The sequence below is a fragment of the Fistularia commersonii genome, chromosome 3 (genome assembly GCF_037954325.1).
Source record: "Fistularia commersonii isolate RoL2024-O1a breed Wild chromosome 3, RoL_Fcom_v1.0, whole genome shotgun sequence".
NCBI lineage: Eukaryota > Metazoa > Chordata > Actinopteri > Syngnathiformes > Fistulariidae > Fistularia > Fistularia commersonii.
The window spans coordinates 25,079,067-25,093,210 of record NC_141286.1 but is presented as its reverse complement, the minus strand read 5'-3'; the positions used below and the strand labels follow the sequence as shown (position 1 = coordinate 25,093,210).

Genomic DNA, 14,144 nt, shown 5'->3' with positions numbered 1-14,144 from the left:
CATTATTAAAATATTATTTTCTATTTCATTTGTTAATTTCTTTTTTTTTTAATTGAAGGGATAAAAATTAGGGGTACATTTGGAAGTCAAAATACAAATATGTATCCATCTGGATGCTGTTATTTCCAGACTATAAGTTTTCCCCCCACGCTTTGAGCACTGCAGCTTAAACAACGATGCGGCTACTTAATGGTTTATTTTGGGCTAACGAGCTTCACGTAGCTAAAACATTTAACCTCGTCGCATCGGACTGATGAAATTACCGTGAAATTCTTAGGCCGCTCGATTCCGACACCAAAGAAGACGACTAACTGTTTAAGTGCGTAGGACAAAAAATGGATGGATGGACGGACTTTTCCTTGTCTTATTCATCTTTTCCATCAGCTGTGTTACAGGCACTGTTTGTGGATGTTACCAGTATGTATTTAATCAAAAGTTTAACAATGTTTCTGTCCAAATATCTCATGGTACAATATTGACACCTGCAGCTTTTAGACAAGTTTGGCCGATATATTTACACATACATCCATTTAGTTATTTTTATTCAGGTGTGCTCAATAGTCCGGAAATCACGGTACCTGCAATTAGCTTCTGCAACAGCGTCTCCTTCTACAAATCTACCGCCACTTTTCCTTTCCTTCCTTTCACTTTCCGCGGTTCATTAGCAGCTTTTATCCACTCGTTCGCCGTGAAAGTCGTTTGCGGGAAAGACCCAAAAACAAAACAAAACAAAAACGTTGAAATACCGAGCTGTTTGTAGAAGCGTCCGCACCTACAGGTAGAAAAAGAAACACAAAACAGAACAATCTTGGCATGTTTTGGATGTTCAGGTCTTTCCTGTTCGGGAGGATTACATTCTGTTGTCGTGACAAGCCGAACCCAGGCGGCTTCTCCGGTCACGCGGGACGCCTGAGCCGGGAGCGTGCACGGCGTGGACTTTTTCACGTGCACGTTCCCGATTCGAGACATCTCGTGAATTGATCCGATCCTGTATATCCCTGACAGGCGGAGGTCAAAGGTCAGCGGCGTCCGATCACCTCGGGAGCGTTTCCTCACTCCCGATCTGCGGAGGGGCGGAGCTTGGCGTTGGCGTTTGACCGCCGGTCGGTCCGGTCCGTGCCGTTTACCTGCGGACGGCCGGTTTGGCGAGAGTCCGAGACGGACTCGAGCGTGTTTAAATAAGAAGAAAACCTCAGATGTGTAATAAAAATAGAATATTTTAATAGTTACATAACTTTCACAAACACTTGTCATGTTTCACAGACACATTTAGACTCCTGACGGCGCCGGAGGAACAGGAAACACTTTGGCTTCGGCGAAAACGCCATCGGAGGGGCTTCACAAAGACGCCCCCAGCATTTTATATCAAATATCACTCTGATTATTATTATTATTATTATTATAAATGTTTTTATCACAATTATTGTTATTGTCAAGGGGCTGAAACAAAGAGCCGGGACGAACCATCCAATCCACGATAGGTGGGTCACTAAAGGCCATTCGAGTTTTAAAGTGTCAAAATCCAAAACGTAAAATTTAAAATGATGATAATATATACTTCATACTTTACCCATGTGTGCTTTCTTTATAAATAGAAATTCTGTGTTGAAATGAACCGTTCGACCGTCAGTCCTCTTTTTTTTTTTTTTTTTTCCCCCTCACTCTATCAAATACATCCAATATAAAGTTGAAAAATCTTTTTTTTTTTTTTTTTTTTTTTTTTAATATATATACAATATATACAAGCGACTTGTTGCATAGACTTGGGCGACTCGCCGATGTTCAAAATCGCCTCCACAGGCTTTGGCCGACCCCGCGACGCGCTTCGGTCAATCCCGTCTGTATTGCTAGGACGCGCTAAAAACCAGATTAGAGTAAAAAGAGTGAGCGGGGGACGGCGGCGAGCTCTGTAAATCCACGTTCAATCCGCATCGGGCCGCAACGGGATCAGATGTTGGACGTCTGCCGGAGCCTCCTGCCGACGGGCCGGGCGGAGTCGCCCTTCGCCTTCAGCGGCGCTTCCGCCTCCTTCTGCCTCCCGTCTTCGCGCTTCCTGACCCGCGAGCAGCAAATGTACGACGCCAGCGCGGCGACGGAGACGAGGAGCCCCAGGCACGTCGCCGTCAGGCCGACCAGGACGGGCTCGCAGGGGAACGGCTCGTACCTCTCGCGGCCCTCGGTCATGTGACCCACGTGCCAGGGCTTCTCCTCCACCTCGATGTCGGCCTCCCGGGTCAACAGGCTCTGGATGTAGCTCTCGTTGCTCACCGTTTCGTTGACGAAGAAGTTGACCATGACGGTGGAGTAGAGCGGCTCGGGCTGGCCGTGGTCGCTGACCTTCACCAGGAGGCTGCACAGGCCGCGGTTGCTCAGCTCCCTCCTCAGGGTGATGTTCCCCGTCTCCGGGTCGATGGCGAACGACCCCGGCTCGCCGCCTTTCCTCTTGATGATGCTGTAGGCGATGACGGCGTTCATGCCCGTGTCCTTGTCCACGGCGTACACCTCCGTGATGGACGTCCCCGGGAGGGTGCTGGGCAGCACCAGCATGTAGGACTGGTTGGACTGCGGGAAGAGGACGACGGGCGGGTTGTCGTTGACGTCCAGCAGCAACACGGTCACCATGGTGACGGAGGACAGCGCGGGCTCCCCGCCGTCCGCCGCCTCGATCCACAGATAATAGGTGCCCTGCTGCTCCCGGTCCAGCGGCGTCTTGGCCCTCAGCGCCCCTCGGCCCGTGTCGATCATGAAGATGTCGCTGCCGTTGAGGATGGAGAGGGCCACCCAGCCGTTCTCCCCGGCGTCGGCGTCCGTCACCGACAGAACCCCGATCTCGCCGTAGCCCGGGAAGTTCTCCGGGACGAAAAAAGTGAAATCCTTGTTGATGAAGCGCGGGCTGTTGTCGTTGCGGTCCCGCACCGTCACCACCACGGTGGCGATGGACTCCCTCCTGGGCGTCCCCTGGTCCACCGCTCGCACTATGAACCTGTAGACCTCCTTCTCCTCCCGGTCCAGCGACGTGGCCACCGTCAGGACCCCCGTAACGCGGTCCACCGCGAAGATCCCGGGGGCGTCCCCTCCCAGGAGGTAGATGACCTCGCCCCTGCCCTCGCTGTCCCGGTCGGTGGCTCGCAGCTGCGCCAGAAAGGTGTTGGGCGCGTTGTTCTCCTCCACGGAAACCTCCACCAGAGACTGCTGGAACTGCGGGGCGTTGTCGTTCTCGTCCAGAACCTGCACCTTGAGGAAGGTCTCGATGACGGGCCCGCTGGGATTCTCCGCCGCCACCGTCAGCTCGTATTCCCGCGCGGTCTCGTAGTCCAGCGGCTCGGTGGTCTCCAGCAGGTACTCGTTCTGGAAGAGCCGGTAGGGGACGAGCCGGAAGGGCCCGGCGCCCTCCAAGCGGCAGTCCGCCTTCTGCTCGCCGTCCAGGTTCTTCACGGTGAAAAAAGCGATGGGGGAGAACTCCGGCTCGGACTCTCTGATCCTCACCACCCCGTCCTTCTCGGGCGCGATGTACCGCGGGATGACCGCCGGCGGCCCTCTGAGCACTTTGACGACGCGAACGAAAACCGTGGCGACGGCCGGGATGCACCCGGGCCCGTTGGCCAGCACGGTGAGCTTGTAGGACGCGGCGGTGGCGCCGTCGACTTTCCCCGCCAGCGCGATCGACCCGGTGCTTCTGTCCAAACGGAACAAGCTTCGAGTGTCCCTTGGCACGCGCTCGCTGTAAGCGTAGCTGATCTGGGCATTAGCGCCGAGGTCGGGGTCAAAAGCGTGCAGATGCGCCAAATGCGCCCCCTCGGTGGCGTTCCCGTACACCGTGGCGTTGACGCGCGACCGCTTGAATCGGGGGCAGTTGTCGTTCACGTCGGCGATCACGATTTTCAAGGTGGCGGCGCCCAGCAGCGGCGGCGTCCCGCCGTCCTCCGCGATGATATCCGTGACGTACTCCTCCTGCGTCTCCCGGTCCAGCGCTTCGGTCACGATGAGGAAAGGCGTCAGCTCGCCGCCCTCGTTCTCCTCCACGTCCAGCGCGAACACGCCGAAGTCGTTGACCAGCCAGTAGGTCTGCACGCCGTGCGCGCCCAGGTCCGGGTCCACGGCGGACTGCTCCACGGCGAAGCGGGCGTTGACCGGCGCGTTTTCCGGGACGGTCACGGTGATCTGGTCCACCGGGAACCTGGGCCGGTTGTCGTTCACGTCCTCGACGAAGATCTTGACTTTGACCAGCTGGAAGTGCTGCTGGGGCAACACCAACACGTCCAGGGCGAGAACGCAACCCCGCCGCTCCGAACCGTGCGGACACAGCGCCTCCCTGTCCATCTCCGAGGCGGACGTGTACAGCTCCCCGCTGGCGGCGTCCAGAACCACGTACTTTTCGCCCGCTTTGCTCTGAGGAAGGCTGAACACAAAGGGGGGCTCCACGGCGAAATCCAAATTTAAGTCTACTCCGACGGCGCCTATGAAGGTCCCCCTCGGTAATCCCTCCTTTATCTTATAGATGAGCTCCTTAGCTTGACTGAAATTTGCAAAACAGGAGAGAGGGCTGGTGTAAAGCAAGATGACGAAAAATCCCTGCAACACGAGATAGTTGAAGAACAACACCGTTAAATGGAGAATCCGCAAAAGAAGGGGAGGCGGAGACGCGCCGTTCTCGCGTGAAACTTACCCATATTCCTCCTCTTCGGCTGGCGCTCGGGCGTCTGCAGCTGAACATGTTTGTGTCCTCGTCCGGAGGCTCGCGGTTTCCTCCCTTTTACAGCGGGAAGGGAAGCGGCTTAAGCGGCAGAGGCATTTTGAGCCGAGCGGACGTCTGCTAGAGCGCGCCGTCTAATTGCGGTCTGACTTGAAGTACTCATTCATCCCGGCGCCGCGGCTCAGGACACTCCCATCACATGCAAATCAACCCCCCCCTCAAAGCGCCCTCCTTTCTCCGACGACGGCCAATGGCGGCGCCCGGCCGTCCCGGGAATCTGCAGCCGGCAAGATTAGTCACGTTCCGCTCGAGAGCGTCGACAAACACCTGTATTCCACTTCCAGAATTGAAGCCTTTCCTGAGTTGCAGTACTAGCCGAGAGTACACGAACATGTGTACTATCACCGCCGCCGAGAGATTAATTTAATCCGGTATTAATTAAACAAATCGGTATAGAGTGAAAAGCGGCACCTGGTGAATCGCAGAGCCGTCGCGCACACGTGATGCTAACATTTAAAATCTGTTTGTTTTTTTTTTTTTCCAATGCAAGGTCACATATTCTGACTCTAAATGGGGGAAAAAAAAAAAAAAAGACATACTTTCCGGCCGATATGCGCTCCACCAATATGAAAAAATAAAATAATGATAATGAAGCCACCGGGGAGATGATCTTGGCATCGTAAGTGGTGCGATGGTCTGATTCTGGATTGAGCCTTTAACTAAATCAACCCCCTTAATCCCCATGTGTTCTAAATGCCGCGGCCAGCTGTTTGCAGGGATTGGAAACACACTGCTCAGGGAAATTGACCGACTGATGTTCATTGCGGGCGAAAAAAAAAAAAAAAAGGGGCCGAATCGAGACGATCGCACGCTCGCTCTGCATGATGCGCGGCCGATGGGGGGAAAAAAAAAAAAAAACGAAAAAACGTCTTTTTCATGAAAGTGTTTACGTAAACTGTATGGTTTTTGTGACTTGGCAGGACACGTTAAGTGTTTCCACCACGGGCGTCGTGGACAAATCCCTTGTTCTGCCTTTTTATGTTTTTTTAATGTTTGTTCCGGTGTTAGCGTTAGCCTCCCCTGTCGGAGGAGTGGGTTTATTTTGCTATATTCTGCAGGATATTGAAGACCCTTCTTTGTCCAGACTTTTAATTGAGTGAATGAATGCTTGTTTGTCCTCGTATGACCCGTGAATGAGAGGATGAATAGTTGTACATCTCCATTTTATGAGAGTGAATTATTTTTTTTTTCTTTTTACATCATGTAAAAGAGAGGAGGAATGGTGGTTTGTCACTATGATGGGAAAGAATGAGTGCATAGTTGCATCTCTATATGAGTGTCTTGATGAATAAAGGTTTGTCACTATTTGATCTGTAAATGAACGAGTGAATAGTTGTATCACTATAAGACGTGTAGATGCGACGATGTTTGTTTTGTTTTTATATTCTGCGTAAATGAGGGGGCAAACGGTGGTTCGTCACTGTATGATGTGTGAATGAACGAGTGAATAGTTGCATTTTTTATAAGACATTTTTGCGTATCTCGTGACAAGTGAATGAGAGGGTGAATAATCTTGTTTCTATATGCCATGTGAATTAGAGGGTGAATGTTGATTTGTCACTATATGATATATGAATGAGTGAATATTTGTATCTAATACATGTGGATGAGAGGGTGAATGATTGTATGTCTTCATTTTCCATGTGAATGTTTGCGTGTCTTGACGTGACCCGTGAATGAGTGAGTGAATGATTTTGTTTCCCTAAAAGACGAGTGAACGAGAGGGTGAATAGTTTTGTCTCTAAACGGTGTGTGAATGAGAGGGTGAACGGTTGGATTTTGTACATATATTGTAATATTTTATATTCGGTGTGGATGAGAGGGTGAACGGTTGCGTCTCTCAATGTGACGTGAATGGTGGTTTGTCGTCTGTGAATGAATGAGTGAATAGTTTTATCTCTATGAGACATTTAGATGCGACGATGTTTGTTTTGTTTTTATATTCTGCGTAAATGAGGGGGCAAACGGTGGTTCGTCACTCTACAATGTGTGAATGAACGAGTGAATAGTTGCATTTTTTTATAAGACATGCGGATGAGAGGGGGAATTTTTGCGTATCTCGATGTGACGAGTGAATAAGAGGATAAATATTTTTTTTTTCTATGTGCAATGTGAATTAGAGGGTGAATGTTGGTTTGTCACTACATGAAAAATGAATGAGTGAATAGTTCTATCTAATCCATGTGAACGGGAGGGTGAATGTTTGCGTGTCTCGACGTGACCCGTGAATGAGTGAGTGAATGATTTTCTTTAGAAGACGAGTGAACGAGAGGGTGAATAGTTTTGTCTCTAAACGGCGTGTGAATGAGAGGGTGAATGGCGGTTTGTCACCCCAGGATCCATGAATGAGCGATAAACCCTGTGGATGAGAGGATGAATCGTTGGATTTTGTACATATATTATAATATTTCATATTCAGTGTGGATGAGAGGGTGAACAGTTGCGTCTCTCAATGTGATGTGAATGGCATTTTGTTGTTTGTGAATGAATGAATGAATAGTTGTATCTCTAAAAGATATATATATGAGAAGATGAACGTTGTATGTCTTTATATTCCGTGCAAATGAGAGGGTGAATGTTGGTGTCTTGATGTGACCCATGAATGAGCGAGTGAATGATTTTGTGTTTCTATGACATGTGAATGAGAGGGTGAATAGTTTTACATCTCAGTTTGATGCTTGAATGAGCGAGTGAATGGTTTTACGTCTTTATAATCCGTGTGAACGAGAGGGTGAATGCTTATGCTATCTCGCTAGCTGCCGAGCCACAGCCCGGCGGTCAGCGGGTGCGGCGAGGTGTCGCCGGAACGTCCAATCAGAGGCCGCGGCCTCCTCCCTGTCGGCGAACCGCGGCAGATGTTCATGTCCCGACGGTTTGGGATTGCTATATGTTTGTGCGCTGATCTCCTCGACGTCAGATTCGCCCGCGATTACGGACGACTAAACACCAAACCAACTGCGCACAAAAATTACAGCGAACAAGAAAAAAAAAAAAAAAAAAAAGGACTTTTAAGGTTAAGTCAGGCAGAGAGACTTCGCCGCTTCGGTCTTAATTTTGTCATTTGCCGCTCTGAGCGTGTGCGAGATGAAGCCGGGGGGGTAATCTCTGCCCAGATTTCCAAACAGATGTCTTGTGATCGCGGTCTCCTCTTTTAATCAAAGTGCCGCTAAGCTTTCTTAATAGCGGCTCGACGGCTCGGCGGACGCTAAGTAAGACCGATACGACGGCACGGAGACGGGCTGAGGGGAAAGACGGGAGACGGGAACCGGCGAGGAGTCGTTAAAAAAAGATATAAAACCGCCTAATAACAACAAATCTCAGCTACTTGTTAGCTTTTAATCCTCATTCAGGAATATTCATAGGTAGTGCTCCATATGGGGATGGGAATGGTGGAGATAGATGTGCGAGAAGGTTCGGAGCAGGTGGAGAACGGGACCATTTGGTCCGCAAAGAAAATATTCCTCGGTACAAGTTATAGTTCTTTTGAAAAACGATAGTTTCCGCCTTCGCCTTACCGCCGCACTTCACTCTGTCACGCCATTTCACGCATCAGCTAGCACAAGCTAGCTCTTGGAAAAAGAAACCAAAGTTGCCGGAGAGCTTTTTTCGGAAGGAAACGATGAAACCGCAGAAGCGTCGCAGAAAAAAAAAGCTGCATTTAAAAGAAAATCCCAAGATTCTTTAAGTTACAGGTTAATCGCAACAGGGGATACGCAAGCCCCGCGCCCGCTAAGCAGTATTTGCGTTGGATGGCTAGCTAATGAAGCTATGAAACCCTCAAAACTTTATTTTTATTATTTTATTTATTTTTTGTTATCGTGCAAAATAATCGTAATTACCTAATATGAAGTGTAATGGTTTTATTCAGATTAAATACTGTGAACCGACAAAAGATGTTATCATCATTATTATTATTATTATTGATGTTAGTTGATATTTATTATTTGAACCCCCGTGCTTCTGAGCGGTCCGCAGAAACATTTTCATGAATAAAACTGGTTCCTGGTACAAAAAAGGTTGGTGTAGAAGATGGGAGGCAGCAGATGAAGATGCAAAGGCTCCTCTGTGGGAGCGAGGAGGTCGGAGAGGATCATCTACCAGCACATGGTAGAAGATCTGGAGATAAACGTCAGGACTGAGATGGTTTGGACGTGGACAGAGGAGGGACGGGTGGAAGGACGCTGAAGGTGAAGGAGGACAGGAAGCGAGTCAGTCTGAGAGAGGAGGACGCAGAGGAGATGCTCCAACGATGGAGGCAGATGATTGGCTCTGGTGAAGAAGTTATCTATATGTATAAAATGTTTTTCTATCTATCCCCTTTACTGTCCTCAGTATCATCTTCTCGCGCATCAACTAACTTCTTGTCATCTTTCCCTCCGTCAACAAAAGGTCTTCTTTTGCTTTCTCTGTTTTCTATATTGATATCTATGTATAGATATTCAATTCTATTCAATACGGTGATCCCACGATATAACGCGGTTTACTTTTCACGGTTTCGCTACTTCATGGATTTGCATTGTGTTCTGCATTCTGATTGGCTAAAAAGTCACTCCGCTTCGTCTCTATCTGTGCGTCGATAACGTTGCAGTTTAATATGTACACGTACGTAAAACAGCTTAGCAGATTTACATGACGTACGTGCAAATTTTCTTGTAATTTCGAGTTTCTCTAAAACCCATCATGTTGACAAAACGCTCTGGAGCGACAAAAGCACCTTGCAGGGACCAAAAGGCAGCGGAAGATGCTATCTATCGCAGATAAAGTTAAACTTCTGGACATGCTAAGGGAAGGTAAAAGCTATGCGGCTGTAGGTCGGCATTATGGAATGAATGAATCTTCCGTTCGTTCCATAAAGAAGGAAGAAAAAAAACATAAGGACGACAGCAGCGATAAGTTTTAATAAAAATGCAAAAAGGGTTGCAACTGGCCGCAATTTTTTTCATAATCATTTTTAATTTTCTCCCATTTAATCCAATGACTCGGGTCGCGGTGGGCGGAGCTGATCTTTGAATTTGAAGCCTTCTGTTCACATTGATGATTAAAATTATTATTTGACAGGACAGTACAGAAGTTATTTGTTAAAAAACATTTCTAAAGTACAGTACTTTTATTTGTGAAGCAAATGATTGAGCCTGTACAGATATTTTGTTCTTTCTTTTCAATGTATAATAGAGTATTTAATTGTATAATAATTATAAAAAAAAAAAATAAAGGTTTCTACTTCACGGATTTTGCCTATCACGGGTTCTTTTTGGAATGTAACCCCCGCGAAAAACAAGGGTTTACTGGAATTGGAGCTGCCGGGCAGCAGGTCTAGAGGAGGACCAGAGAGAGAGAGGATATGAAGTTAGCTTTATAGCTTAGCATTATATATGTATATAAACATATATATATTTGACCCTCTGATATCCTCTGCGTTGAAAACAACCGCTTTCACCATGAACACCGAATCTGCTGAACGTGCACGAGCCTTGCGTTTAAGATTCTTTGCAGAATCGATGTTTCGGCTTCTGGCACGGAGGCCAAAGTGCAGCGGGTCCGATATCAGCGAAACACAGGGAGGCTCCTGTTTTTACTTGCAAAGCCCAATTTCTTGCTCTCGCTGCCATCTACTGGCCAAATGAGCACTAATGCATGAGTGAGGAGTTCATGGAAGACGGCGTTGGTATTTTGCAGATACTTCCAGACGTTGTTGTTTCACATCCGGTTGGTGTTAAACGCAGATATCAGCTGTGTTTTCTTACTTATAATGCAGCCGGAGGGATTTACGCCGTCCGGAAGCGGCTCTTTCTGCAGGATGATGATTTGCCGTTTGGCATTCGGAGGCCGACTTTCACCTCCTCGTGGAACGGGAATATTCCTCCGAACGTCCGCGTGCATTTGCAACGAGCTGCGCCGGGACGCCCTCGGCCCTTTACGGGCAGATATTATACGCCGGGGCCGGGTCGGGCTTGATAAGCGGACAAATTGAGAAATAAATGACAAAATGGTGGAAAAACCCAGAGTGTGTGTGTGTGTGTGTGTGTGTGCGCCTGGGAGGCTGCGCAGGTGCACGGCGGATGGGTGATGGAGGGGAGCGGGGTGGAGGAATGCCGGCCCTCCCTCCTCCTCACAGCTGCAGCCGGGAAGATTACTTGCCGGTAATGAAGTTTCTATTGATTGGCCCACCGCAGCCTCGTGTTTCTGCCCGGTAGCCGAGTGACTGTTTCAAAGCCTTGATTTGAGTTTTTTTTTTTTTTTTTTTCCGAGCGCATCAATTAGGGTGTAAAATGGAGTTTCCGGGAGTCGCCGCTGGAAAACGCTGCTCAGCGGCTTCCTGCACTGCAGGGAGGCGATGATTGGTTCAAGCCGTCTCATGGAGAATAAAATCGCTATTTTATTTTGCAGCAGCCGTTCGCGCGACCGCCTCACAGCAAGAAGGTCCCCGGTTCCATTCCAGGAGGGCCTTTCTGTCTTGGAGGACTTCATGTTCCCCTCTGGGATCTCCAGGTTCCTCCCGCGGTCCCAAAATATACCTCAGGTTCATTTTAGAGACGAGTGAATGAGGCTGTGGAAATGTTCTTGTCCGGGTGACTGGACTTGTATGCCTTCGCTTGAAGTCGTTTCAGCCCTCATCCAAGAGGCGTCTTCAGTTCTAATGAGCTGTGGGGAGTTTCTGAATCGAACTGCGAGGGTTTCGGGCGGGTCCAGGTTCTGGTGGCTTGTTGTGTAAATGGAAGAGTTGATCGGCAGGAACTCGGTTGAAGGGGGTTATGCTAACGGGGATGTCGTTCGTTAGGGACAAAAGAGCAGCTTTTGTGGAATTACCTGGTTCGGAAATTGCAAAGGTGAAGCTAAACAAAGAAGTGAAACCACTTGGACCACATGGACTGATGGAAGTTATCGGGCTGGTGGTGCAGAAGGTCCTGGTCCAAGTGTGCCAATCCGTCTTGCTATTGATCCCAGTACGGCGTTGTACGTCTGGGAAAGGTTGTGTCTGAGGCCTCTTCTACTCTCAGATGGTTTTCTGTTTGGACAATCTTTGACTCCTCACTGTCTTCTCTGGCCAGAATACGATTTTTGCTGTCTTCAGATGACTGTCCCTTGTCCTTCGGGTGTCGGTGGACAGAGGAGTCCTGTCCTGAAGTGGTTGTTCTCCGTTTTTGGACCGTCTGTTTATGCAGAGGTTGCTTGGTCTCTCCAATGTAGACGTCGTCACAAACATAAGTGCAGATGACAGAGTACACCACATGGTCTATCTTCTGCCTGGGTGTTTTGTCCTTACGGTGCACCAGTTTTCGCCTTGGGGTGTCGTGGTGTTTGAAATATACCGGTAGATGGCGTTTATTGAACAGCCTTCGGAGTTTCTCCGAAACACCACCAACATACGGTACGACGATTCAAGTTCATGTCTTCCTCCTGTTCTACGTTCCTACAACTGGTGGATTCTGATTTGACAGAAGTCCAATTAGCATTGTGACAGTATCTCAAGGTTTTCCTAACCTGATCTACCTCCTTCGCTGGTCGACGGGATGTTCTTGGTCCAGTGGTGTAAAGTTGTGATTCCCCCCCAGTTTGTGCTCAAGGGGGTGGTGTGAGTCAAAATGTAGATACCGGTCGAGTGAGTGAACGGTTGCATGTCTCTTGTATGATGGGATGCCTCTGTTTGACGTGGAAATGAGCGAGTGAACGGTTGTAGTCTCCACATGCGGTCCTGTGATCGCTCCAGGGTGAACCCCATCTCTTGCCCAATGACAGCTGGGAGGAACCTCACACTGAATGAATGAATTTTTCTTTCTTTTTTTCTTTTCCTGTCTGCAAGTTTCCATCGATTGTGAAGAAACTTCTGGATGTCGGAAAAACGTGACATATTGTGGATTTGCATGCGTCAGAAGACTCCGGCAACCACTAATTTATTCACTGTCCTCACTTTCATTGCAAAATTGCAAATTTTGAAATGTCCCGTCGCTCAATCGCGGCCGGCTTAGCGTCGTAACGGCAGTGGATTGGGATGAACCACCACGTCGGTGGAAATTAGAGTCATGTAATTTATGTTATGTTAATGAACGGCATCGCGTGGTTTACATGCAAATCAAGGTCATAGCTTAGCATTGTTCCATGCTTTGGGAGCGCGGCATTTCAGAATGGAGGATGAAACGGTGATTTGACTTGCCGATGGGAAACGATGGGATCGGTCCACCCGTTAGATTTTCTGGAGATGAAGATCGGGAAGGAGGGATCACCAGGAGGGATGGTGAAGATCTTGGGTAGGAGGATGCTGAGGTGGAAGGAGGTCTGGAGGAAGAGCGGAGAGGAGATCTACTGATAGAAGGAAGAAGGCACCGTATTTTCTGCACTATAAGGCACCTAAAAGCCTTTCATCTTCTCAAAAGCTGACAGTGCGCCTTATAATCCAGTGCGCCTTATATAGGGATCAATATTGAGCTGCAAGAGGTCTCGCAACTACGTCTCGCAGCCGCCGACTCAATTTTTTCCCCGCAGAAGTAGCGCGTGGTGCATGCTGGGGTACATGACTGCATGAAGCGCACATTTTCATTTCCATGTGTGTGTGTGTGTGTACAAGTCGCCAAAGAAGCAGTGGTAAAAACTATAAAGGGAAATTCCAGTCCCCCACTTGTGTGTGTAGAAGGACCCCAAAATGGCACCTTTCAGAGACAATCTTACGGCGCAGAGTTTTAAATTGAAAGCGATCAGTCATGCAGTAGAGCATGGAAACTTAGCGGCAGCGAGGGAATTCAACATTGACAAATCAATGGTAAATCAAGATGACCTAAGGCAAGTAATGAAGACTGAACAGAGTTTCCGAGGGAACAAAGCGAGATGGCGACAGTTAAAGGACAAACTTGAACAGTTGGTTGTTGAACAGAGAGCGGCAAGTAGAAGCGTCTCTACAGTCACTATTCCAATGAAGGCAACAGCGCTAGCTAGCTAGCGACATGAACATCAATGAATTTGGAGGCCGTCCTTCTTGATGCTTTTGTTTTAAGAAAAGCTTTGAACTGTGACAAATGGAGTTGGAAATACATTGTTTTCAACAAAGGCGGCGCAAATACCGGTTGGAGCTTCCGGTACGTACGGTACCGTATTGTGAATGCACTAACTTGCTTTGGGAGTGAACTGAGAATGTTTGTTTGTATTCTATTAATGAAGTTTGACTGACTTTTTTATTGACATTCCCTTTAGCGGAGCTCCGTTTAGTGGATGCGTAACATAACCCCAGCCACTATTGTAGCTTCTATCATATGCGCCTTATAATGCTGTGCGCCTTATATATGATTTTTTTTTTTTTATTTGCCATTCATTGAAGGTGCGCCTTATAATACAGTGCGCCTTATGGTGCAGAAAATACAGTAGTTGGTGTGGGAGAAGAGGATGCAGAGAAGAGGGTTAG

The 14,144-nt window shown here is 48.3% G+C and overlaps 1 protein-coding gene across 1 annotated transcript; it reads right to left on the bottom strand.

Annotated features, from left to right (window-relative positions):
- Positions 1-1,249: 1,249 nt before the first annotated feature.
- pcdh20 (protocadherin 20) lies at positions 1,250-4,822 on the bottom strand. Its single transcript, XM_086140129.1, has 2 exons — positions 4,667-4,822; positions 1,250-4,572 (listed from the first exon to the last, which is right to left on the bottom strand). The coding sequence occupies exons 1-2, from the start codon at positions 4,712-4,714 to the stop codon at positions 1,948-1,950; spliced, it is 2,673 nt and encodes an 890-aa protein (XP_085996255.1). The 5' UTR covers positions 4,715-4,822; the 3' UTR covers positions 1,250-1,947.
- Between the last annotated feature and the right edge of the window lie 9,322 nt (positions 4,823-14,144).

Excerpts from the sequence above, each read along its gene's own strand:
- pcdh20 (XM_086140129.1), bottom strand. The coding sequence starts at position 4,714 with ATGTTCAGCTGCAGACGCCCGAGCGCCAGCCGAAGAGGAGGAATATGG. Across the intron at positions 4,573-4,666 it reads GCCGAAGAGGAGGAATATGG|GGATTTTTCGTCATCTTGCT; the intron begins GTAAGTTTCACG and ends CTCGTGTTGCAG.